The sequence below is a fragment of the Crocodylus siamensis genome, chromosome 2, assembly GCF_052110815.1.
Source record: "Crocodylus siamensis isolate JL-2025a chromosome 2, ASM5211081v1, whole genome shotgun sequence".
In the NCBI taxonomy this organism is placed as follows: Eukaryota; Metazoa; Chordata; order Crocodylia; family Crocodylidae; genus Crocodylus; species Crocodylus siamensis.
In genome coordinates this window covers 141,334,278-141,361,545 of record NC_143396.1, presented here as the reverse complement: position 1 = coordinate 141,361,545, position 27,268 = coordinate 141,334,278, and the positions used below count along the sequence as shown (strand labels likewise).

Here is a 27,268-nt window from a genome sequence, read left to right as displayed (position 1 = left end):
CAGACAAAATGTTACAAACAAGCTAATGGTTCTTCTTGGTTTGTTTTTAATGTTGGGTTAATACAGCTAGAGCACTGTCTTATATTTTTATTTCATGCAAACTGTTCCTCTTTCATTAAGACAACATGTTTATGGCAGGTGGCTTGTGGTTGAGGGAGGAACTATGGTTTTAAAAGCACCATGCACTGTAAGGAAAATGAATTTGCCATATAAATCTCTTAATAATTTTATTAAGTTTCATCTACTATTTGCTCTACTATTTCTGTTGGAAAGCTGTGTCAGTGTTCCACTACTCCAATTCCAAGAATCATCTTAATATCCAGTCTAAATTTAATCATAGCAATTTTATACCCATTTGTTTCTATGCCAAAATTGTCTGTAGCTTGAATAGTTCTTTTCCTTCCTTAAGATCTGTTCCCCTGAGATATTTCTTGAAGGTAAGTGTATCACAACTTCAACTTAGTTTGCTACAGTGAATTCAATAAGCTCTTTCATCTTGCCTCCTAAGTTAGTTTCTCTGTTTTTCCTGATTACTTTGTTACCTCTTCTCTCCACCATGCCAATCATTTGAATTCATCTTTCTTGAATGTGGGTAACCAGTATTGTATGCTTTCTGCAGAAGTTGTTAATTTTTTATGATAATTTTAATTTAATTAATTTTGCTTGTTGTTCACAGTATTCCCAGTGAGGTCTTCCCATTTCTCATATAGTATTTCAATTTCCTTACACACCTTACATATCTGTAGTAATCAACAACTTTTCTAGTGGAATTTAAAGTTTCCCTTGTGGCAAAATATCTAATGCTTTGCTCAAGTCCAGAAAAATTAAATTTAATGCTTTTCCTTTGTCCAGCAAATCAGTTGTCAAAGAATGATATAGGTTAGTCTGGCATAATCTGCCTTGGGTAAACTTGCTATCCCAATGACCATTTTTACCTTTTTGGTTTTAGGTATTCTTTCCTCCATGCATTTGTTCCTGCATGCCATGGTCAGGTTTAGGCTTGTAATTTTGCACTAGGTTAGCTGCACACTGCTGTCATTCTCTCTGGTGCCTGTGTTTAATTTATTGCTGCTTTTAAGAGAGCCATGTAACAGAGAGTCTATGTTTCCTGTTACTTAGAGAGAGAGAAATGGGAGCAAATTGCGCTCAGGTAGTCCACAGTAGGTCTAGCTATAAAAGAACAGGCAGCCAGAGGCCATAAATAGGAAGTGCCAGTTGGTGTGCTAGTTGTAATAATACAAGAGTAAAGTAACCTGGGGAAGCAATAAGAAACTTACTGCAGTGCTAGCAGATTCCTGGCAGTAACGTAAAACAGAGTATTGTGTTAGGGGAAACAAAGCAAGACTACTGCTTGATCTGCTGCTATAGGGTAGCCTGGAAGCCAGTAAGCAAAGTGGACCCCTGCAGACAGCTCAAAGAATGACATAACTGGAAAGGAACACGTCTCTGGGGGCATATAAGGCAGGGCCAGAACCAAAGCAGTCAATCTGACTCTGGAGGCCAAAGAAAAAGGAACTCTGCAGTAAGGTGCCTGCTGATGAGACTGGGTGAGATCCTACTGTGCCTGTGAGCTGAGGACTGGCAGGGGCTTAGAACCAGTATGGATGGTGATTTCATTAGATTGCCAGTATGCTTATATCTTGGAGCCTCTTGAACTTGATCCGAGCTGGTGTTGGGGGGGCTGAGTGCTCACATACATGCACCTCAGCCCAGCAGGTCAGTCTGTTGGGGAGGGAGGCGGCAGGGGCTAGATTGAGGCCCCCACAGTGAGGGACAGTGCCGCAGAGGCAAGAGCAGGGGTAAGTTGAGTTGGGCCCTGGCCAGGTGGGACTTACCTGCTGGGGAGGTGCACCCCCAAATCATTTTTTCTCTCTCTACCTTGATTTGCGCCCCTGCTTCCCACCCCATAGACTTACCTGCTGGGTGGGGAAAGGCAGGGGAAAGTGGCGGTGCACAGTAGATCTTGTGTTGCTTTTAGATGCCAAAGGTGATCTCTTACTTAAAAAGGTTGGAGACCACTGACTTAGAGTATTTTTCATCCTAGTCAGAAGTGATCAGTCTTGCAGTTTTAGCTCTGTATTCATGACCAGTTTTTCTGGTGCCTTTATACATGTTACTTTGCTGTTTCTGACACCTGGGAAAGTGATTAGAAAAATGGAAAAACAGGAACATACAATTTTATAAGGCTAGGGAGAGTTTCTGTGTGACGTATTTAACTGTGCTAAGACATAACTGCTAACAAAGAATTAGACTTGCATTCTATCTCTGTAGTTATTACACATGGGTGTATTAACTATTTTACTACATTTGATTTCCTTTAAGTGAAGTTCTTTCTCTCTGTAAATACCATGAATTAGCTTAAATATATATCAATTGCTTTGGAAAGAGAAAGGGATATGGATGTTGGTGCTGTGTGCATTATATGTTTCATTAAAATATTTTTGAATGCTCTGCCCTTCCAAATCTGTACTAAGTATGTGGTTTTTTTATGGGATGGTTTGGATAGGGATGATCCTGCCTCAGACAGAGGGTTGGATTAGATGACTGCTGGAGCTCCTTATTAGCCCAGCTACTCTATGGTTCTCTGTGATTCTAGGATTGAGGCCCTTAATACAATTTAAGATGTTTATTTCCAATTAATTGTTTTCTTAGAATTGTACAGATTCTGAGAGAAATACATTTCCCTCTTGAGTGGAGGGAAACTTTTACTAACATGTACACTAATGCTTCTTGTTTATTTGCCTGCTATTAAGGCTTTGTCCAATTAGATGAGATTAATGAGGCCATGTATTAAAAATGTTTGAAAATTCTCTGCTGGTTTAGCCAGAAACATTTCCATCACGCATTTGATGAACTTGCATAGAATCCGAGAAGAAGGTCCAAGAGTCTCTGGCTGGAGAAGCTGTCCTGTCAAATGGATTGAGATCCAGCTAGCTACCCAGTGAGATTGATGTTCTTGCTGTGAGAATAAACTGTTACCAGTAACAGTGTGCATCATCTCCCCCAACAATTGCAATATGTGCTGAAGGAAAAAAGAATTAATAAAACAGGCCACTGCAGGGACACTTCTTGGTAGCATTTCCATCTCTGAATCTTAATTATATTCTTTTGGCAGTTTTGTCTTTTTTTTCCTATTGATTACTCAGAAGTGAATGGATAAATAAAATGTGTTTGTTTCCTTCTTCAATTGTGTCAGGATTACCAGTAACAATATGGCCCCGAGTAGATTGTTTATAACCTAAAACAGCCCCTGCCAGGTTTTGATGCCCATCATACCTTTCATAGCAATGGTTAATTCCCTTTCTGGAGAAAGGGATCACCCCAAGACTTACTGCTCCTTAGAATACATCCCAACCCCCATTAATGAAACTAATAATTACTCAAGAGGGAAAGATTTTTTGGGGTGATGTCTTTTATGGCACCAACTGTAGAGTTGGGCTCAAGTTCGACAAGCTTTTGGAGGCAAAACATTCTTCTTCAGGTCACTTTAATGCTTTTAATTTTAATTACTGGCATTTATCCAAGTAATGAGAGAAATATTACTTGGATTTGGATAGAGAAACCAATCAAGAAAGCTTTACAAAAGCTGTGTATGAAAAGAAGGAGCAACTAGATCATATATACGCTGGAAGTTTGGCTGCATCGTACAGTTGACTGCACAAACAGCCTTTTCCTCTGCTGGAACTTCAGTGCTTTCAGCTAGTTTCTTCCCAGGCAGAAGGATTTGACTGCATTTGCAAACATTTCAAAAGCATTTCACTAAAGAAAACTGCACCAGCCTTTTCTAGAATAAATAACCCTGTTGTTTTCCTGGAATTAAGTGTATCTGGTGCTCTTTATAAAGAAACCAAGTTCAGATAAGTGAGACAGTACTGCATTACCAGCTAACCTTTCCTCTTCCTCCAAAGAAAGACTATTGACTTCACAAACTATGTTAATGACTTATACACTGTGAAATACAGTAAAGGTTTGAAGTCCAAGTTTTAACTCTTAAAATTCAACTTTGACTTAGCACTCACAGGGCACAGTGATATGGTGTATGTGGGGCTAGCCTGATGTGACCTCATCCCCTGCGAGTGGTGCCGGGGTGGCCCAGGCAGCACCACTCACAGGAGGTGGGGCTACAGCAGCCTAACACTGAGCCCTGTGCCACTCGCAGGGTGAGGCTGTACCAGCTGAGTGCTGAGCCCAGCCCCGTCCCCTGCCAGTGGCACTGGGCTCAGCATTCAGCAGCACCGCTCACAGAAGACAGGGCCAGGCTCAACTGTCATCTGGTACAGCCCCATCCCCTGCGAACCCAGCGAGTCATTAGTTCTTGATAGTCCAGCTCACTGCTTGTAGTGGTGCTGCATAAATTTGTATTCAGGAGGGATTTGAAAAAAGCAAGAATGGGAAATAGATTTAGGTAAAGCTTTTCCCCATGACTAAGGGCTATCAAAGTGAAGATGAGGGGTGAATTGTTCCAGTCACTTCTCTACTTTTATTTATTCACCAGGCCCCAAACCTGTTCTTTCTTCTAAATGTTTCAGGGTAAAAATGGTTTACTGAAGCTAAGTACTGAATGCAACAAACTGCTGCATGAAACAAAAGACCAGGCAGAGCTTTTCATGCCAGGGGTGTATCTTATTCTACAAAAACTTTTGCATTTTTACATGCATCTCTTGCTATGATGCAGAGTATCAGAGTAGCAAATTCATCAGAGTATTGCCATTTTAACAAAATATTCTTTTCCATAACAAAATATTTATTTATCTATTCAAAACTTTCTCAGATGCCCCTGAGAAACTTGTTATAGAACTGAAGAGATATAGCAGTGGTGGTCCAGGATAAAAGTGAGTGGCTAGGGGTTTTGTGGGTGATCTGTTATTGATACCCCAGCTCTGTTGCTAGGATGGATATTGACAATCTTTGAAGCATTAAGTACCCTGACTATCTAAACTATATGCTGGGGCTCATTACCAGGAATACACATAATGTGTGCTAAAAATAATTCTGTGACTATACCATCAAGCACTTTATGGCCATGTCTGTTTGAGCGGCGGAGTGCACAATTGTTACTGTGCAGTCCTTTAGTACTTGCATAAGTACTTGCAAGTACTAAAGGACTGCGCAATAACTAATGTTATTGCACAGTACCGTTGCCCCACATTTTTTTCTGATGCTGTTGTACAGTGGCAACAAGCTAATGCGCAATAGCTTCTTACTACTGCGCAGTATCATCACCTCACGGTTAGTGCCCAGCAGTGCTACTCCGCATAGCAATGAGCTAATGTTTAGTGTTTAAATGCGTATGTAGACACTGACCTTAGACATAAATTACACGCAGTCAGTCCAGCCAGACACCTGCCTCCTGCTTCGCCACACAGCTCTGCACATGCAGCACCCTTGTGCCAGGCCTAGCCAGCCCCTCTGTTGTCCAGTGCTGCCACCTCGAGCCCAGGGCTGACCCCATTCATGTCTCCTGCTAGCCCATAACTGCTCTGCCCTGGCTCAAATTGCTGCTGTCCTGGGTGCACATGTAGACTGTGCCCGGGAGTAGTTTACTCCAGCTCAAACTATGCAGGAAGTTATTGCTTTGCAATAAGTACAGATGTAGAACCACACCGTATGTGTTTTTATTCTTTATTAGCCTTTATTCACTTTGTTATTAAGACCTTCTACTTATTTATTTAGGAATGTACCAACAGATTTTCCTCTCTATAATACAGTATATACCTACAATGTGTATTATGCTCTTTATTCTTCTCTCAGGGAGGCTTCATGTGATTGTTCAGCTAAAATTAGTTTTATTTTCATTTCCCCACAAAATGGCAAGCAATGCAATAAATGTCCATGTCCAGAAATAACTGAAACAAAAGGCAGGAGGGGCTTGGTGACATTCAAGCTGTTTATTGTGGGTAAAGGTACCAATAGTATTACCACTCTTTGTCATCATCTTAAATTTAGGTTTTTATTTTTCCTGTCCTCTTTTTTTTTCTTTTGTTCATTTTCTTTCATTCTCCCTTTCCATTTAGGAAGATTCTTTGTCCCTTGCTTGCTTATTCTTTAATTGGAAAGTAACTTTGTACACTGCCTGCAATCCTACCAAGTTCAGGTTTTTTAAGTTTCAGTTTCCCATGCTAGCTATTACCCAAGCACATTTTTTGTGTATAAAAAAGGCTATAAGGACATATATAGAAAATGCACCAAGTACATTGTATTAACAAATTCAAGTTTCCAAAGTCTTGTAAGTATAGACTCTCATCCTTGGATCATCATTAACTTTTTATCATAAAAAAAACAATAACAGTTCTACCAACTTGTATCAAGTCGTTACACCCTACCCTATTATAACCACCAGTGAAAAACTGCGAAGCCAAGGGGTCAGTTTGCTGTTAGCATAAAGAACACACATAAAGGAGTCAACTACCAAAGAGTTCTTGATCTCCAGGAATAAGAGTGCTCTACAAGTGGTACGTGCATGTTTCTTTAAACAATCTGAGAGTCTTTGTGGCAAGGTTTGATTCATTAGTCATATGAAAACTGCTAGTTGCTGAGGTGTTTATTGCTTGGGGAGGGAATGTTGTAAAGAGTGAACAAGTTCAGTTTTCTGCTCAGCAAATTAGCTAAAGCAAGATACAATAAGATACAAATCTTATCTGGTTTATTTATTCACTTACTTGATTTATATGCTGCCCTTCCCGGTGGAGGTTCAGGGCAACTTGCAATAGGAGAATAGAGTAATTTACAACAGTTTAACAAAATTTGATGCCCACAGTGAAAAGCAAGTGCTGTCTGCTGTTGCTTGCCATTGTTACATTGTATAAGCATATCAAAATGGATACTTTTCAGAAAAGTGGATTATACTGTTAAATTGGATTATACTGTTATTGAAAAAATGAATTTTGCTGCAGTTTAAATTTGGCTGTTTCTGTTTCCAAATGATTAATGGTAACAAAATAGATATTATTTAGTGTTGAGGTTATGAAAGAGAAGAGTTTAAAAAGATTCAAGGTAGCTTCTAGCCTATGTACTTGATATCACCCATGTTTTAAGAGAAGGGAGTTGTCTTTGTGCTGTACATTCTACCTACTTGTTTCCCTTGTGGAAGGTACGGACACCCCCTCACACAATCCAAATGGTTACTGAGAGGCATGTAATGACGATTACTGCCAGCAGCATATTATTGGCTTTTGAATGTCCATGAAGAGATTAGAAAGCACACAAACAAATGGAGTTATCTGTGGCTGAAAGACATTAAAGACATCATGTTCATCTTGTAGGAGTCGACAGACTGGATCCCTGATTTTGTTTCTGGTGTGTGCTGGGGTTGTTTCCTTTGTTTTCCCAAGAATGCTCAGAGACAAATGTTGGTCAAAATTATTTTCTTGGAGCCACGTGGCCAATTCTGACTCTGACAGGGTTGGTTGCAGGCATCACAGTTTGAATTTCAATGACTGTGGGATCTGTCATTTTCAAACTAGTCTATGACCTCCAACTCCTGTTCTGTTATGGTTATACACTGGTTTCTGACCACCAAACCAGAAAAAGTGCATTGTCTGCGCCTGGTCTCAGATACTGCAGTGATGAATACTCTAAGTACACATGCTCAAGCAAAATAAGTTCTGTAGATCAGAGTAGGTTTTTTAAACTAAAGTTTTGAAGTTGGTGTTATTTCTGAATTGACTTCACTTATCCAAGTAGTGCAGCCATGTGGATTGAACAGGATTCATTTGAACAGGATTAATTTTACTTTAATTTTAATATTACCACCAGACCGTACATTCAAAGAGATGGGAATCATGTTATCTAAGCAAGGTATACTCTTTCAAGTCATGTCAAGTTAAAATCATGTTTTTGGGATGCTTAGAACATGGCTCCAACTGGAAATATGAAAAATCATATCAGATTAAAATAAACCAATCTATATGCTCCAAACTTCTGTTCTGTTATGGGTATAGACCAGTTTCTGAACCACATAAATGGGAAAAGGTGTAATGTCTGCAGCTGGCCTCAGGTACTGCAGTGATGAATGGTTTAAGTATGCATGCTCAGTCAAAATATGTTCTGTAGATTAGAGGAGAATTTTTTAACCAGTGTTTTGAAGTCAGGGTTGTTTTTGAATTGGCTTATACAGTCTTGTGGAGAAGAGCAGTCTAATATTTGAACAGAATTACATTAACTTTTCCAGATGTTTGTAACTCTAAGAAGAAACAAGAACTGATATATATTTATCAGCCTTCTCTTACAGCTGTTCAATCATTTTAGCATCAGTGAAGAGGTGTAACATAAGGCAGAATTTGGCCTGGGTACTTTGAGTGAAAACACTACATACAGTTTCTGATCTTCAGAAATTAATATTACTAAAATCATTTTTTAACTTGAAGCTTTGTTTTCCAAAGGCTGTTGCTGGGTCTGTGGTTTAGTTTTTGTTTGCAGTGCTTTGCAAAGAGTGGGGAGGCTGCAGGTTTTGAATCAGACACAAGCCTTTTAGCTAAGCACGACGCAGGCCTCTTGCTTTGGTCATTGCCTGACACACCTACCTACTGAACCTAAATAAGGACTCGAGGGTGACCAAGGCAAAAGGTTAAAAAAGCCCAGCAGCCAGCAAGTGGGAGAGTCCCATGACAAAAGTACAGTAAACAGAGGAGTTTTTGCATGGGAGCTACAAGCATGGGCTTTTTTTAACAAGTAGAGGCAAGGAAAAGAAGGCAAGTATAGCTACGGAGGCAGCAGTGGAGGTGACTTGAACAGTGGAGAAACAGTGAACTGGATGCAGCAGCTCCAGGATATATATCATCCTTGAGAGAGATACCTGCTGAGAGCTTTTCTATACTCAATACAACGTTTGAGGGAGCCAATCAAAGGGAAAATGCGAGGAAAATAATTTGGATGGGAATGTGAGAAGAGAAGAAGCTGCATGGGCAACTTGAGATTTACAGGTGTCTGATAAACAGTGAGAACATAGCTGGCCACCTTAGATTGTGAGTATGACCCACAGAAGCACATGACCAAGAGAACAGGGCAGAGGAGGACACTGGTTAGTGGAAGAGTTGAGGGTGGTGCTGAAGAAAAAGGGGGCAGCAAGCAGAAAAGATGGGATAGCAATAAAGAAAGGAAGAGCAGCTTATCCAACCAGAAGAGAGGACAATGCAATAGAAATGACAAGGGTGCAGAGCCTAAGGAGGAAAAGGATGAGATACATAAGAGACAACCTGCACTGGAGGACCATCTTGTCTGAGTGGGGAAAAGTGATCCAGTCTGCCATGTGCAGTTCCATGTGCAGTTCTGGTCACCTACGTTCAAGGAAGGTGAATTAAAACTGGAGCAGGTGTAGAGAATGGCTACTAGGATGATAAGGAAAGTGGAGAGCCTATCCCATGAGGTGAGAATAAAAGAGTGTTATTTATCAAGCAAAAGAAAGGCTGGGAGAGGATATGCTTGCTTTTTAAAAATATATTGGGGAGGTCAAAAGAGCTATTTAAACTAGAAGACAGTATCAGCACAAGAACAAGTGGGTATAAACCAGCCATGGGTACATTTAGGCTGGAAATTAGGAGGGGGATTCTAACAATCAAAGGAGTGAACTTGCCATTACTTTTAGTAGGGAGCCTGATCACTTTATGTAGGAGGTCATATGGCACAGTTGCCTGTGATTGTTGAGGAGCAGACCTGATTACCTATTACCCAGATTCCTGCCATACTTTATGTGCTTGTCCGTTGCTGTGTAAAATACCAAATGGAGTCAGAGACATCAGCTTTAAATCAGAGGGGAGGGGAGAGAAAGAGGAAAGGAGGGGGAGGGGCTTCAGTCCAGCACCTCTTTCTGAACTCCCTGCTGATTCTTGTAATTTTACAATTAATCTTTTTTTTCCTGTTACTTAAAAAAATGTGTTCTCTATGTGTTAAAAGACAGAGTGGGGAAATTGAGGAAAAATAACCAGATAACTATAAAAAGGGAAGAGAAAAATTAAATAAAGTTGAATGTGCACAGTAAAAATGAAATTAAGGCAAGAGAGAAAATGTTCTTTGTTTAGTATCTTTCATTAATGATGATCCTTGGTATTAGTAGTAGTAATAATAGTTGGAACATTTTCAGAATTTGTGTATTTTCTGTGGATTGTATTCCTGCAACTTACAGTATGTTAACATACATTTATGTGAAACTACAGCACAGGCAGTCCTCACACTTACAGCGGGTTATGTTCCTGGAAAAGGTGCTGTAAGTCAAAATGATGCAAGTCAAGTCTGGTTTTCCCATATAAATAATGATATAATAGGGGGTTATGTTCCTGACCAACAGCCTGATGCCCAACTTTTTATAGAAATGACCATAAATACCATATTTAAATCAACTATAAGTGATATACACTGTACAGTACAAAACTTTCTAAAGTGTACTGTAAATAAATTGATTAAACAGGGCAATACAGTAACTAATCACATACCATTTTATCAGAAGGTGAAGGAACACCATCAGGTTCATGGAATTCAGAAGGGCTTCTTTGGGGAGACTTAGGGCCACTTGACGGCTTTTTGAGAAACTGATCCAGGGATGTTTGTTTTGATGCCCTCTCTTTCTCATTGTAAGTTTCCCTGTAGTGCCATAAGTGTGAGGATCCAGCGCCTTAAGTAATAACATAAGCGTAAATGGCAGAGTGCCACAAGTGCGAATCGCCCTAAGTTGAGGACTGCCTGTATATGAATTCCCTTATTGATGCTAGATGTAGTCCTGACTCAAATAACCACTGAGGTTCAACGTGTTAGCCTGAGTAAAGTCTCAGAATTTGGCTGAGAGTAGGAAAACCTTCCCAGGGAGACAAGCCCTTTGAGAATTGTAGTGAGAGAAAATTATGTTTCTACAGTAATGTCTATGGTATGCTGTATTGCAATACTGAGCAGGACATAACCCATCCGGAAATAGCTATGGAACCAGTGTTCCTAGGAGAGCTGTTGGCCATTCAGCCTATGGCAAGCTTTTCTTTGAGAAATAACTCCTGTGATGCTATGGGAAAGTGTGTTTTTGGATTAAAAATGTTGGCTTCATTCATCCTGGGTCTAATGCCTTGACTACAACTTGGCTCACTGAATCCATGAAAATTATCTAGATTTTTGAGCACTGTTTTGAGAAGATTGAGAAACAGTACTGTTTTACAGACACACATCACTTCCTTAGTTTTATCAGCATGATGACATTAGATGCCATGACTGTATACAGTGTAGTTGATAATATGCCTTTAAAACTTCTCCCTTTTTTTTTCCTTTCCAGGATATAAACTTCTGACCTGATCCACTAATATTAAAAATGGCCAACCCACATGCTATCACAGTTCAGCCCCAAATTGTTGCTGTTACTAGTTTGTCAAGAAATTACTGGCAGACAGGGCTACTGGAGTGCTGCAGTGACTTTGGAGTGTGTAAGTGGATGTACTACTATTTCAACCTTGTTTTGGGTTGCAGTGTCTTGATTCTTGGATTTGTGTCATCTCCAGTCTTTTACTGGGAATGACTTCACATGGGGAGACCCATTAGTCTATTGTTTAGGACACTGCTACACATTCAAATTAAAGATGGATAGACACCAGCTCTAGACTTGCTACATATCTTCAAGCACCAACTTTATAGCTGGTTGGCTCTTTGTATATCTGCATAGTCATTTTTATGGTGTGATAATTGCTTTGCACATGTAGCTGGTCTACATGTACTACACAATTAACCAGTTAGTTCTATGATAAATACTTTGCATTTGCAGCCAATCTTATTTTGCACATCTGGCCAGTCTAAATTTATTGTGCAATTAACCAGTTAATGTGTAGCAGGGGCCTTATTTATTTAAAGGAGTCATTTATAGTGTTGTTTCGTATATCTGCTGTGACATTGCTACTCAATGATGATTTGCATGTGCACGCGTGCATGCGCACACACTCCCTTGTATTCCCACTGCTTTCAGGCATATTTTAATTCCATCAATAAAGCAGGTAAACTATTACTATTAGGTAGCTAGCCAAGGTCAACATTATGCCTTCTGCCCATGGTTCACTTCATTAACTGAAATCTTTGAAAGAAAATGGAGCCTTGTTTTTTAATAGGATTTGACACAAAATAAATCATGGGCTCAGTTCCTGCAGTTAACACACACCTTTTCTGGGGAGTGGATATCCCCTTACAAAGTAGGATTATAAGAACTACATCTAAGGTTACAGCCAACACTTTCAAGTTGTGTGGAGCCCTCTCCCCCCTTGTGCTAGTTCTAGTTTATGGCACATCCCAACTGTTTTCCTTCCATTTTCTAGATACCTTCACATTGCTTGTGCACTGAGAGCTAAGCATCAGCATGAATTCAGGGGAAAAATCTAGTGACCCTCATTTGTTGTTTTGTCTTGTCTCTCCTCAGGTCTGTGTGGAATATTCTGTTGTCCATGTCTCCCATGTCAAATTGCAAGTGACATGAATGAATGCTGCCTCTGTGGGTCAAGTGTAGCTATGAGGACACTCTACCGGACAAAATACAGTATCCCAGTTAGTTACTGTTTAATCATTTGTTTTACCCCTGTTCAAAGAACCACCACCTAAAGCAGCAAATCACCAATTTAACACAATGGCTTTCTATTTTTTTGTAGGCCAGGTATAATTCAGTTATGCCTCCCCAACTGCTAAGTGGCTTCCCTTAGAACATGAGAGGCAATGTAGTTTGGTAATTAGCACAGAACAGCAGCCTACAACCTTTCCAAACTGTGGGCCAGAACAACATAGCTCCAGCTCAACATAAGCAATATACTGCTGACCTCTGGCATAGAGGCAAACTTGGGTATTGCTAACCCATTATGTGATTTGCACTTAGGGAAAGAACATGAAGTATATGTAAAACAATGATTATGCATCTTATATGACTGTTTCATGGAATACGGAAGTACAATGTATTTGTTATTAATATATGCCACTTTATAGTACAGTTTTACTGTTTGCTTCAGAAATAACTAATGCCTCTTCAAAGAAGACTGGTATTTCTTTATCACTCTAAATTAAATGTATGTCTGACAATTTCTAATGCAGCTCTTCAGGTGTTAAATATATTATAACCATAGCTACACAGTCTGTATTTAACCCAAAGTATATATTTTTATGCTCTGTCTTCATCACTTATCCAATCCCCTCTTGATTAATCAACCCCATTTTCAGACTCTTTTTCTCCAACAGATTTTCTATCAAGAGTGTAAGCTATATGCTTTTTTTCCAAGTCATATCCTTATATTTCTAGAGTCAACCCCTGGCATGCCAGACCATCAAATAACAGAACTGTCTAAGAAATATACAAGACCAATACAAATATTTTATTTATTTTAACAGGTCAGAAGTTAATCCTGTGAAATCTGGAGTCTATGATGATGGTAACAGTTGTTGTTTTAACAGGGATCCATCCTTTCTGATTGCTGCACTGTTTTGTGGTGCCCTGTGTGTTCTGCTTGTCAGCTAAAGAGAGACATTAACAAAAGGAAGGAACAAGGAATCTTCTAACAAGGTTTGTTTAAAGGTTTTCTAGGTATATGTGTTTGATTAAAAACGTTCCTCAGGAGCAGCGTTTTATAAAATCAGTTTTACAAATGGGATGTAATGGAAAATTCTGGTGTAGAATCAGTAATATGCAGATGATAGTAGCATAAAGATACCCTCATCTATCCATCCTTTGGGTGATACTGAAGTCTTAGAAAATGTACCATCAGCTTATTTTAATGTGAGCTCTGTGCTACGGGGCCCACTGTAATATGAGATGAGACTTACTGTAGTGATTCAAACCAATCTAAAATAAAGCATGGTCATCACTACAATTGGCAGTCAGGAAACACAAGACCAAACAACAACAGCTAGGATAATTACCACTGGCAAAGAGCCTTGTTGGCTAACCAAAGGTATTCCAGACTATGTAATACCTACAGTGGGAAAGGCATGAACATCTGACCTGGCTTATTCCACAAAGGAATGAACCAGCAAAAAAGCCAACAGACTGGGGAGAAATCTATGGCTGTGTTTTATAGAGGCCCCATGTGACTCAGTTCCTGCAGGTGGATTATGAAGTTCCTGTATTCTAAGTAGCAGATACCTACATCTGCTGTAGCGGTGTAGTATTGGAAGCAGCCACTCTCTTACCCCACTGTTTTACTGTACCCTCTGAAACGTGCTTTTTATTTATTTATATTTATATACTTACTTTTTTTTAATTTAAAAAAAGAGGGTCTGAACTAATATAGGACTTAAATGGACTTTAGGTACTTAAGTTTGAATTTGTGTTCCTAAAAACCCTTGTGTGCCTAAAAACCCTTATGTAGCTGCTGCCTTAGCTGTGCAGGCACCTTCTTGTTTGACTTTCAAGTTCTCAACAACCATCGTGTACCACTTTTCGACATAGTCAGAATTTAACTGGTCTAGACTGAGTTGAGTTCAGTCCCCAGCTTATTCAAAAGCCTGCTCAGGATCCAAAATCTAGCCCCTGTGGCTAAAGCCCTTAAGGGGCTTCATCTAGTATCCCTACTTGGGGAATGCCTAACACCCTCAACTGAACAACCTTTCATACAAAATACAGTTGCAATCACCCTAACAGATGAGTAGTTACAGGAGCTGCCTGAGGAAGTGGGAGACTGAAATTCTCCTCTTCTGATTTCAAACCCACATGTTTTGCTTCCTTGGACAGGGGCTAACCAGGGGTGGATTAACACATAGGCCTGCAGGGCCTGGGCCCAAGGACACCTGCCAATCAGGGGCCACTTGGGAAAAATCTCTAACATGGTGGACAGTCCAGCAGGGTGCTGTGCAGGTAGCTGACCAGGGCAGCAGCAGCAGCATTGCCCAGCAAGGGACATGGCAGTGGGTGCCACCACTGGCACCAGCAGGGCTGGCACTGGGTCTGAGGCCTGGCTGCTGGGGGCAGGGCGCATGTCCTGCTCCCCCTGGGGATGGGCAAAGCAGATCCCTAGGCTGGGGGTAGGGGGTGATGGGTGGATGGTAGGGGGTGGGTGGCTGGGAATCCTCCAGCACCAGCCTTCCCACCTCTTCAGGCAGCCACAGCTTCTGGCTACGCCACACCCAGGGCAGTGGGGGCATCTGCAGCACTAGGTGCACAGCTGGTCCCTCACCCCTTGGGGGACGGGGAAAGAAAGAGCCCCCTTCTGGGAGTTGCTTGAGCTCTGCAAGGAGACTGCAGCAGGACCAGTTGCCCCTCTCTTCCCCCCCCGCCTTACAAGATAACCTCAGTGGAATGCGTGTGGAACCCAAGCAGCAAAGATGGAGTGGGACCCTGTGCTCCAAGGGATCAGGATGAGAGCATAGGAAGGCTGAGGGAGGATGTTTTAATCCAGCCCTTTACCTCAGAGCTGAAACTGGGGCTCTCAAACCTTTGCACTCACGATGTCTTGCCCCACAGACTTTTGGCACCCCTCTAGGTTCAGGGCACCCCTCCTTATATGGGAGGCACTTCTCCTTAAACTCCGGGCACCTCCCCTTAGACACAAGACACTCTTATATAGACTCAAGACATGCTCCCACCCCCCATAAACTGGAGACATCCCTCCTTAGACTCCACAACTAAGGAACACAGTGATAGTTCCCACTGTGCACAGATCCTGTACCTCCTACAGTTAATGGCACCCAGGAAGCTGACTCCCCTGCTTTTTATGATGGAAGATAGAGCTAGGAGGATGGACTCCATCACCTCCCAGTAGCCTATGGGAGCTCTTCTGGAAAGGTAATATAGCTCTAGCTTCCAATGGAACTTTGATAGCAGGGAGCTGAGGAGAAAGCTGTGAAGGAAGCACCAAGGGAGACACTGTCTGCAATGATGGTCCAAGCCTAAAGCAGAGTTTGCAGGGTTCCTTAAAGCCTGAGCTAAAGAATTTGGAGAATGATGTTTTTATTTTGGGGGGGGAAGGGCGGTGCTTGCAATATTCTTCCCTCTGAAGGGTCCTGATTTTGATCTCCTTGAGGACAGGCAGAACAGCATATTTGATAGGTCTATTTATTAATGTTTTTGATACATTAATGTTTATAACAGGGTGTGGGGGGGCCTCTAAGCTTTATTGGGGCCCTGGGCAAACAGAAAATTAATCTGCCACTACACTAATCAGCAGTCAACACAAGCTAAGATCAACAGGAAAGTTCTTCCTCCCCCAACACCTTGTGTGGAAAACCATTTAGGGTTCCTGAACCAAATAACATGAATACAGGGCCCAATGGTTAATGTAACCTCAACCAGAAAATTTCAGTGTAAACCAAGGAGAAGACTTTACTCCAGTTTGCTTCATTTTTCCATTAAGACTGAAGGCATCAGATCCTGTCCTCATACTTTTGTAGCCTTGTTTAAGACAAATTTTTCAAACCAAAATATTGTTCTACCTTGTGATGAGATTTGTTAAACATTCAAGCAATGCAAGGCTTTCAAAACTTTTACTTTTAAGTACAATTCATGGCAGTGTATATTGTTAATCATCTTAGCCTTGCGTGTAACTATCTTTTTGTCCCCCTTGTCACTCCAGGGTTTTCTGTTTGTTTCTACATATTCATTCAGTGTCTATATGCAAGAATACCAAGATCTACAAGACACGCAAGGCAGCACTTTTGGCTTATTTGCTATGAATTACCAAGGAAAAATATAAAAGGTTTTTTACCTCACTTGTACATGTGTTCTTTTTATAACCACTTCTGCAGTATTAACCAGTTTCATTGTCCTAATGTGCTTGGGAAAAGTATTCCCTTTTTTCCATTAGCTTGCTGACAGGATTCACTAGCTTAATCTACATCTCTTATCTGTTCAGTGATTAGTTGTTATCCTACACAAGAGACCAACAGTTAATTTTCCTGTTCCCAGAACTGTAAGACAAAGTATTTCCGTGTTGGCTTTGCAAAAAGAAGACTAGCATTATACTGCAACATCTGTATACTGAAACTCAAAAACCAGAAAGGAATAAATTACTGAGACTATTTATAGAACAAGGCAGCTCTAGAGTTGCTGAGTCTAACTGCCTTATTCCCCCTTTTATTGGAGTAAATGTAATTAGAAAAGCATGGTGCTTAAGGTTTCACAAGACAACAATCCATAAAAAGTTACACGACCACAACTCAGTTAAAGTACTATTACAAAACCAAAACCCTATTTTGTTGCAGGGGTTACTCCTTCCAGTCCTCCCAAGCCACAGCTGTTACACAGGAAAGCACAATGAGATGCAGTGATACCATATTGGTATGCTCATAAAACTTCAGGAGTTTTAAACAAAACACTATACTCCATCACAGCTCAAAAGTCAAGGTTCTAGCAGAAGAAGTTTAAAAGCAAGGGATGGATTATGTGGTTGCTTTGTAGTCTGTGTAAATTCCCACTGCACAGGAAGGACAGTGCAGTCAGAACATCCTGAGCATGTGTTTACTGAGCCATCTGAGCTTCCATAGCCTGTGCGGTCCATTCTGGGGCCGTCTGACTTATCTTTTCCAGAAGGTTGTTTACTTGGAAGCATAGTGACTGAATCTGTTTGTCCCATGTTGGCAAAGCTTCACGACCTGTAAGAAATGAAAAATGTGTAGAAGCAGACTGAGTCCTGTCAGTCAATATCTGTAGCACAATTATTATTTCAAAACAGAAGCCCTTCTACATATGGTAAGTTCAATACTGCACCATGAAGAAGTGAATACAGAATTTCCCATTGAGCATGTATGTATAAGACGACTGACAGGATGAAATATTTCTTGTAATCTTATACAATCCCATTTGCATGTGAAACAGGTCAGCTCCTTCAAGAAGCAAGATGCTGTAAATAGCTGACTCTGGGGCTACTATTTGCAATACAGACTCTGCCCTCTGCTGGCTACACAAGAGAAGACATCACATCTGCTTCTGAGAAAAGTGTTTTTCACTGTGTCTAAAACAGTGGGAGCAAACCTTCTTTTGGCAGGCATACCACAAATTAAGCCCCAGGCCCTCCTGAGTGCCACTCCAACCGGCTTCCCCTGCCCAATCGGCTGCTGTGTTGCCTATAATTACCTTGATCTGCCCTGTGCCCCACAAAGAGGCTGCTAGTGGCACTTGTGCCGCAGGCTGGCAAACCCCTGATGCAGGAGACCCTCATTTTGAAGTACAAATGTTCATCTTGTAAAATACAACTCAGCCGATTAATTTTGACCTGCATTAGAAAAATGTGAGGGACGATCTTACTTTCAAAATGAACGATTCCATCTATTTGATCAATAAATCCATTCATGCGACCTTCAGTTATCATCTGGGAAGCTATCTTTTCTGCCTGAAAAACAGAGAAGAGATGGTGAGACATATCTCCCTTTTGTTTCTAAACTATTTATGAAGCTGTTTAAAGGATTCCTGGCCCTTACAAATTCCCACCATTCATTCCTTCAGTGCCCTACATCCCTGCCACCTTGGGAATGGTCCAAGGAAAATTAGATGGGCTTTTCCTTTGGAAGCAGTCAGCACCACTGCTTATCCATTTCTTGTGGCTGTTGCTGAGTAAGATCAGGTGAAGACCTGCTCTTCCTTCTCACAACATGCGCTACAAGTTTAGCTTCCCCAGCATTTTGAGTCACATTAGCTTTGCGAATGAAAGACCCCATCTCCTAAAGGCAGTGCACAGTAGCAGTGACTGGGCTGGATGAGACTAGTAACTTGTTTACCGTAACTCCTGTCTCAGTACGGACCTTTGAACAAGAACTTCCATTTCATACCACAACGAAACATAAGGAGAACCAGTATGAACAGGTGGAAGTGATAGGCATATGTACCTGTTACTAGCCTGCCAATGGAACTTACTTCTCACATCCAAAAAGCATCATACAGGAGTCAAGTAAGGTACCTTGGCTGCAGGGATCTCTAATAATGCTCCAAGTTCTTCAAAGGTAATATTATTGTACAGTTTGCTTGCAGATAACAGGTTGTGCTCAATGACAGCTCTGTCTAGGATACTGGAACCTTAGAGTGAAATGACAGTTCACTATTAGGGCTGCAAACAAGGTCTTGCACTGAAGATACCCTCTGCTAAATGTCTGTGTGCACACCAAGCTGCTACCCATATCAAGCTGTCTTTCAACAGCATTACTTACCAGAAGACAAAATTAATGAAAAGACTTAAAGAATATGGAATTCTGAAAACTGCAACAAAACACTTTTCAAGCATCAAACAATCTACTTGTATAGTTGGGGTGTCTAACTGGTGGCCTGTAACAGGTTAAGCTGCAGTCCCCAGGCTTCTGTACCAGCAGCCAGTCCCTGGGCTCCCCACTCCTTCCCAGTTTCCACTGACTGTTCAGGGAGGGGAGGGGAGGTTTGCAGTGAGGTGCAGCAGTGAGGAGGAGGTGCTTGCACAATGCAGCAGGGGTGAGGTGCAGTGCAGGTGCACATGGCAGCAGCAATGGTGGGCCTGGTTCACCCATGCGTGGCCTCTGGGCCATGGCCCTGGCCTCTTAAAAACTAGACAGCCCTATCCTACTGCATTAGAGTACACGGTTGACAAGTCTATAATGGGTAAGTTGCTTGAATTTAGACATGCTGGGCACAGCTACAAGTGATATCAATGCAACGCAGTAAACTTTGGCACAGTTTGCACCCCGGTGCAGCATTTTACACGTGAACCTGAGAACGCAGCACATTGAGAGTCAGCCTGCCAGACCAGAGCTGCTCTCCCCCAGCTAAATGTGCTATAGAGGGGCTGCTGAGGCACGAGTGTACAACAGCGCAAAGCCAACCAGCAGGCAGCCCCTGCACTGTAGCAGTTATTTAGTTTACTGTGGCCTAATACAGTGATGCCTAACCTTGGAGCTAATTAGTGAGCTCCACAGTAAAGCATCTTGTGTAGATGCACCCACTGTATCATGTTAGGCTTTAAAGAAATATGTACCATCAGCTGTGGTGGCTTTCTGGTGTGGCATAAGCATAGCAGCAAACTCCTGCAGCTGATTGCCTCGGATAATCCTGTCCAGATACATCTTCTCCAGGATCCCATAGGCTGCAAGCTGCTGGCATCTCTCATCCTTGAAGAGTGTGGCTAACATGCGAGAGCGCTGCTGTCCTAAGAAAAGCAACAAGAATCACAGTGGCGGGCTTGAATGAGAAATTCTGTATTTACATGCATAGCTTCCGCGCCCCTTTTCAAAGAAGTGTGATCAGTTGCTTAAGCTTCCCACCTACTTGTTCTTCTGCACATCTAGGCAAGATGACCTGAACAAAGACAGAGAAAAAACACACACAGAACTCATACTTCACAGCCCTAAATAAACCCTCACCTGTTTTGTGCCCTTACATTACCAGCTAACCTATGCAAAACAATGCTGAGATTAAAAACGATTAGCAAGCCCTTGGCGTATGGAATATAAAAAGCCAAAAACCATACACAAATCTGCATCATTCATTTTACCTGCAGATGCTAGGATAGTACAGTGCAAGGCATGCTTCAGTGCCTCTAGTCTTTCATTTTCATGGACTATGCTTTTATAAGAGAGCTCATTGTACCGTTGGGCGGCTTCAATAAACTTCCTTCTGTAATCAAGAACACGAGCGTAGCAAACCTAGAGAAAGAAGATATGTCAGTAAGGAAAAAAGAGGTGAGTGGGAAATAACTGCAAAATGAAAACATACATTAGCTGCTGTACAACAAAGTGACATAAAAATCACTTAGGTGAGCTGTGAAGTACTACTACAGTCTCAAGCAAACTGTGCAAGAATTAAAATCTCCTTTTTCCTTTGGAGACTTTAAAGGACAGATTACCAGAATGTCACGGTCCCGTTAAAGTAAAGCAACAGACTTGAAAAACTGTATAGAAAAGGCTGAATCTTGCAACAGGTATAAAATGCATCAGTTACAATTGTAGATAATTTACACAGCAGTTTTCATATAATAGGATTAAAAAATGCACTACAAATTTAACCTGAGATACACATTAGTTAAATATTATGTGTACACATGTACACATACCCGCACATCACCAGCCATAATTTTTAGAGCACTGACCACTATATAAGAGTGACCACTCTACATATTCAAGCTCAGATAACATTTTCAAAAGCAATTAAGCCCTTTGGCTGCAGACAGGTGATTAAATGAAAAGACTTGCCACAGAACAGCTGACACAGGGCAATAATTCTTGTGTCCACAATACATCCATCATGAGCGAAAACTGACCCCTGCTTCACTCAATGCAAGTTGCCCAGGTGGTAAGTTACCACCCGCTGTTCACTTGCTTTCATCTGATCATATGCCCATGTCTAATGAGTAAGAATTAGGAACAGGTCTGACATATGTAGGTAAAATTGACCATTAACATAAAAAAGGAGGAGTTTAGGTCCTTAAATAATTTTAAAAATCTGGCTCCCAAGGCACTTAAGTACAGTTTCACATTTTATCTAGGGTGTCTGGAAGTTTGTATGCAGTATACAAATTTCTACCCGGGAGGGGAGGAAGCACTATAATAAGTTACACCACCTTATAATGGATTTGTAGCTGTTCATTGGTTGATTCATTCTGAAGCAGAGAAGCTCGATTAATGTAAGCCTCTGCCTGAACAGGGTCATCATCCTCCAGGTACAGTCTGGCAATTTTCAAGTAGGTCTCCAATTTATAATCCACGTTGTATTGTCTGTGAAGAAACAAAATACATGTTTACATCCATTCATGCAAGTCAATTGCTAATTTCCCAGGTACATGCACTCAAAAATATCTCAAATAATTTCCACAGCTTTGCTGATTTATATTGATCATCAGGAGACTGGCTACACTAAGATGAAGTATATTGTGTTCCACTACACTTTTTGAGCTAAAAGCCAGAAGAATAGGATTACGGTTATCAGGGTTAAAAGGCCTTGTTTACAAAACACTTTCATTCTCAGAACAACTGCCCCATATTAAGTACAGCTGCTCCAAACATTTGGTTCTCTCAGATATGCCTTTTATTCTTCCTGTGTTTAGCAGCTCTTCAGTTTACTTCTTCTCCCAAGCTTGTTTCCTCTTCTCATCCTAATAACATTAGAAATGTAGCAGTCTATTTGGAAGCGGGTTCAATCCATGCTAATGTAAAACGGTCTCCCACAACGAGCAAGAGAATGAACCCAACCTCATAAGTTTGGTTGAATGGATTGAGAACTTGCTGTGGAAGTCAAGACACCCTGTAGAAAAGGAAATTTGTAGCAGCATTTTAGTCTTGGAATTACAAAAAGGTACTAATGTGGACAAAGCCTTTAGCAACTTCTTCTTTGTACATGGAGAAAAAGAGGTTCAGGCAATGAGAGGGGAAATGCTGTTGTTTTAATGTGGCTTTATTTCAAAACAGTCTGATAAAAGGATGCTAATATCACTATACTTCAGCAACTTAACACCACAGTACATGAAAACTAATATGCCAAAGCAGGAGAGTGTCAAGGAGAAATAATCTTACTGGTGGAGATTGTTCTGGCAAAGTCTGTTTATGAAACAGATATGAATAATGTAAAAGGTCACGCGCTCTATTTTGACATTGTAGAAAGACCTGTTTAAATTCAATCCTCTCACATTGCTATGCCTCTGGTCCAAACTACTGAAGATCTAGGGAAATAAACACAGAAAAAATAGACGCTCCCAACTCCAGTGAAGCAATCAGAAGACAGAAGGACACACAGCACAAAAACTATATCTAGTCATACTACTTACTTTTGTCCAGTTTCCAAGGGGATCCCAACTAACACTTGGGCTGCATTTCTCCAGTCTTCTTCCTTTTCATAAATGGATGCAAGATGTTGCCTTATAGAAGCAACCTAAAAATAAACAGCATATTATAAAGCTAATACATTTTCCACTAATATTCACACCATCTACTTCTTCTCATCTCCCAAGAGCCTTCAAAACGGTCTGATAATCTTGCTTCATATACAAGAAAACCTTGCCCGTATATAGCTCCTTCCAGCAGAAGATCTTAAAATGCTTTACCAAGCATTAGTAAGTTTTACAAGCCACGTCTTAATGATTCTGAGCACATTCATTTTTGAGTTCCCAACTTGAGAACACTTTGGACGGATTGGAGCATCAAAGTGCTGCTCTCAAAAATGAACACATGCAAAAAAGCTGCTGGTCATTTTTAAAAGCCTCGGCCTAATTAATTTACCTTTACCCTGTGCTTGGGATTTCAATGCTGTCAAAAGCATTCAAATACATTTAGGTCACAGGTCTCTGATTTAAACTGGGTGATCAAACATATGGGCAATTGCACATTGCACACCCAGGGTCCAAACCAACAAGCAACAAGAAAGTAAAGATTCTGCTTTGGCGGACTGAATTTACACACAACAATTTTTATATATCGATCAGCAAGTTCATAAAAGCATTAGAATGTATGCGGATTAAACAGACAAAATGGGAAATGTAAATGTGAAGCAAGGCAACAATTTTGTCTTGTTTAAGATCAGATTTCATAAGATTTGCATCACTATTTCTTGTCCTCATCTACTGGACCAAATTCTACAGCTAATCAAAGAGCTGGTATTTCAAAGTAACTTCTTCACTAGAAAGCTAGGTAGATTTTGAATTCCTATATATATGCCTTTAAAAAGAAAATGTGAGCCTCTTCCCATGGTGTGCCCAGCACCTTAACGTTAAAAAAAGCAACACAATGAGCTCAGCCTGACTCTGTGGTTTCTACAATAACAAGATTATTGTCTTGCTTTAAGAAGCCATTTCTAGTACAAGCTCGATTAAGAGGCAAGTTCTGCATCTTTGCACACCTCAAGTTCTCACTGAATGAAGAGTTTTAGCCTGTACTGGAGTAAACACCACTCTAAATATGAGCATCTACTTTTAGCGAGAGACTTCAAGCACAGTATTTAAGTTAAAACCATACATCATCACTATGTCTTACCTGTTCTTCAAATGAAATTACTCTAGGCTGAATCTTTTCCAAGGTGAAGTGATAGATTTCTTTAGCTGTGCTATCAGGTAGGTTTGGGAGGTGAGTACAAAAATCTGTCAGCAACTGTCGTGAGATCACTAAACTGACATTCTCATTTACCACTAGTTCAAAGACACAATAAGGAAATAAGAATTTGTCAGCGCTTTGAACGTAATACGTCCACGGTTAATCAGCAGTTTTAATATTCACTTTGTACTTTCCTGCTTTAAGTCATTATCTAAAATTATGATTTCCTTAATAACAGATTTCATGCTTAAGAAACTTTGCACTATTTACACCCTCTCTCACAACAGTTCTGATATGACTCGTATCTCTCTGATCTTTCATTCCAAGGCACATTTTCAGTTTTTTCTAACGCTCGCAAGAAAATGAGATTTGGGGCATTTTTAAATGAAGACTAACTATTTTAAGTTTTTATTTAGTGCTACTGACTGGTTTAAGGAAAAAAAAGCATTAGCTTGTGAAACAGGGTTACAACTATTTTAAAGTCTACCATCTATTAACCTTTAAACAGACCGATCTTTGATTTCTCTAAGCCACCTAATATGCAAGTTTTAATGTGCCGGGAACATCACACACACACATATCTAGCACGCAAGCCAACAAGAACCAGGCCTTCAGTCAACAGTGTGGGAACAAAGCAAATCTTACTGCAGATACTTACTTGCTTCTACAAAAGCTTTCAAGGCTTCTAGCTGTTCCCCACCAGACAGCTGAACTGCTTTTTCCAATATTTGACGGTATCTGTCCCAAGATTGAAAAAAAGAGACAGCTGCAGTTAATATGCTCCAAGCCCAGTGAAATTCAGTGGCAGCTAGGTACTGGCTCCTTTGCAAATTGCAGTTCCCCTCCTCCAAAACTTACATTCATATGATGTGTATTGTAATTCAGATAGTTTTAGGTATGCTAAAAGGACAGACTGCCTACACTAAAGAACAATTAAAAAACCAGGCTGAATGCCTTACAATTATTATAATAAGCGGCACCAGGCAAGTCAAGTGAAATTTTTTTGGCACTCAATTTTAATGTTGTCATGCTCTGGAAACAAAGGATCAAAAATACTGGACTGAGGGGGAACAAAAAACAGTGGTGGCAGGAGAAACCAAAGAAGTATATGACACAGTATGGAGGTTCAGAATGACACCAGAGTAGATGGGTGAAAACATTTTCTTTTTTAAATACTAGGACAAATTAAGCGACACCCAGGGTGTATGTACTATTAACAGGAGCAGCAAAGCTGATACTTCTCCCTTTGATGGTGGTGCTCTGAGTGGTTCCCAAGAAGCTTAGCTCCATGGAATTACTTCATTATCCTCAAAAGGAATATAGAAGAATAACCAGAAAGATATGTGGACTGGATGCTGGACACAGACATGTTTTCACCTGTGCAGTCATCCTTTACATTAAGGTAAATGAGAGCTGGACACACAATATACTAATTCCAGAATAACTTGCTTGAATGCAGGACAGAATTACCTCAGGAAAAAAATAACGAGGGTTAAAACTGTACATGCAGCATGTCTGCAAGAAACTGGGGCATCAGGTGGTTAGAGGGAAGCAGGTCTTTGCCACAGATATAATAAAAGCCATGCAAACTGCTACCACCAAGCACTTGTTCATCTGTCTGCTCTGGCCCCTGATATAATTTATATTGGTGTACAACAGCAGTGTAAACTAAATCAGTATAAATGCATCATGTACTACACTTGATGCAGGTCCATAGTATGCTATTTAACAAACTACTAGCCAACTGCCCAACAAGAATGATGGGAGAGGGGAGCGGGTGAAGACAGAGGCCTGTGTCCCTTCCACCCACCCCCACCTCGGGCCAGGGCTGGGGCTGTTCCCCCTCTCCCCTCTCTGCCACTGTGGGCCCTTAGTTCTCTGCCACCTCCCCTCCCCCCCTCAGCTGTTGGGGGCCCCTGGCTCCAAGAAGCAGACCCAGGGGGGCAAGGCCAAACTCAATTACATTTATTATGGCAGCGGTCCAGTCCCCATCATTCCCCTCTGCCTCCAAGGAGCAGGGGAGTGGGATGAGGCCATTGCCCCTCTCCCCAACAGCCCCTCAGTGTCCACTGTCATGGCAGCACTCCGCTGCCTGCCCCTGTTTATATAGGGCCCTCTGATTGGCTGCCAAGACAGCCAAATAGAGTGCGAATAAAGCATCACAGGCAGACAGACAGGCTTAGACTTTTATAATATTAGAACACTAGAAGTTTTGCAGTGCAGCTTGGATCTCCTAAGGGATGGGCTTTATGTCACCCATAAGTTGGATGACTGACAAAGGAATGACCCAGTGATGTTCTGGGGCAGGGGTTGGGGCTGATAGCAGGCTTCTTCGTGAGATGGTTCCTTCTGGCCTTGTAACCTTTGCATCCAGGGGTGGATCCAGGAGCTGTGCATGTGGCACTTATGCCCATCTTTGAATCCTGCTCCACCCAAAATTTAAAACCAACTGCCTGGCAATGGCAGCACATAGTCAGGCACTACTGAGGGAAGTCACTTGACTTCATGGCTCATGGTTATCTAACCAATCTCTTCTAAACTCTTTGTTCTACAGATGTTAAAAAGAAGATGGGGTACTTAATAGTCTTGATGCTCTACCAGTCAAGCTGACCTGTTTTCTGCCATTCTGTGTGTTAGCTGCTCCTGGTCACACAGCTCATATTTCACAGCCCTGCAGTTTGTTTTGAACTGATTTCAACAAACTTCTATTTGTTCTTGCTTCCATCTTAAAGGGAATAAACGGCCCAACACCCTGGAGGAAATCTTCTAGGTTCTTTTTAACGGGATAAAGATGGGTATTGTTTCATAAGTGATGGCACACATATGTGATGAGGCACCTCATCATCTACACTCTTCCACCCACCATAGGTGACACCTTAGGTGATGATGATGAACCTCCCCATCTGCACCCCCTCCCCCCTTGTCATACATAACGTCCAGGGATCTGGGTTGTCTGTTCGCCATGTAAAAACCTGCATTTTCTCCTTTAATGGAGAAAAATGTAGGAACTGATGGGCTTCCCCTTACAGGCAGGCAGAGTTCTAGAGGCTCCCCGCCCTGCTGCCCTCCCCACAAAGGCCTCTGCAGCCCAGCAGGTGAGACCCAGTGTGGAAGGACAGAGTGGGGCAGAGGAGCTTGGCACTGCCATCGCAAGCTGTGTCACCATGTCAAGATGCCCTCTCATCCGCCTAGCAGCAGCAAAGGTAGTGGCATGAAGTTGTGCCCCTTGCTGCTGCGAGGCGAACAAGGGGGCACCTTGCCGTGGTGGCCCAGGGCTTGCAGTGGCAGTATCAAGCTTCCCCAGCTGGTCCTGCTCTGCCCTGCTGTGCTGGTATCATCTGCTCGCTGTGGAGACCCAGGGGCAGGT

The 27,268-nt window shown here is 41.4% G+C and overlaps 2 protein-coding genes across 12 annotated transcripts in view; one reads left to right on the top strand and one right to left on the bottom strand.

The window, feature by feature from the left end:
- Positions 1-18,166, top strand: part of PLAC8 (placenta associated 8) — a 32,780-nt gene extending 14,614 nt beyond the window's left edge. Inside the window, exons 1-5 of one of the 11 annotated variants that reach the window (XM_090036971.1) lie at positions 1,348-1,522; positions 11,249-11,396; positions 12,374-12,498; positions 13,390-13,498; positions 16,503-16,638. In XM_090036971.1, the coding sequence (XP_089893097.1) occupies positions 11,285-11,396; positions 12,374-12,498; positions 13,390-13,494 (342 nt within the window). In that variant the 5' untranslated portion in view covers positions 1,348-1,522; positions 11,249-11,284 and the 3' untranslated portion in view covers positions 13,495-13,498; positions 16,503-16,638. Of the gene's footprint in view, positions 1-1,347; positions 1,628-1,658; positions 6,453-6,544; positions 7,297-11,248; positions 11,397-12,373; positions 12,499-13,389; positions 13,499-16,502; positions 16,639-17,743 lie in introns of those variants that run through there. The other 10 variants (XM_090036968.1, XM_090036964.1, XM_090036967.1 and 7 more) reach the window with 10 other exon arrangements.
- The window catches only part of COPS4 (COP9 signalosome subunit 4), a 20,646-nt gene continuing 10,320 nt past the window's right edge, over positions 16,943-27,268 (bottom strand). Inside the window, exons 5-10 of the mRNA XM_090036974.1 lie at positions 21,444-21,597; positions 20,379-20,529; positions 19,863-20,033; positions 18,822-18,937; positions 18,173-18,257; positions 16,943-17,520 (exon numbers count right to left, since the gene is read on the bottom strand). Coding sequence (XP_089893100.1) covers positions 17,387-17,520; positions 18,173-18,257; positions 18,822-18,937; positions 19,863-20,033; positions 20,379-20,529; positions 21,444-21,597 — 811 coding nt within the window. The 3' untranslated portion in view covers positions 16,943-17,386. The remainder of the gene's footprint in view (positions 17,521-18,172; positions 18,258-18,821; positions 18,938-19,862; positions 20,034-20,378; positions 20,530-21,443; positions 21,598-27,268) is intronic.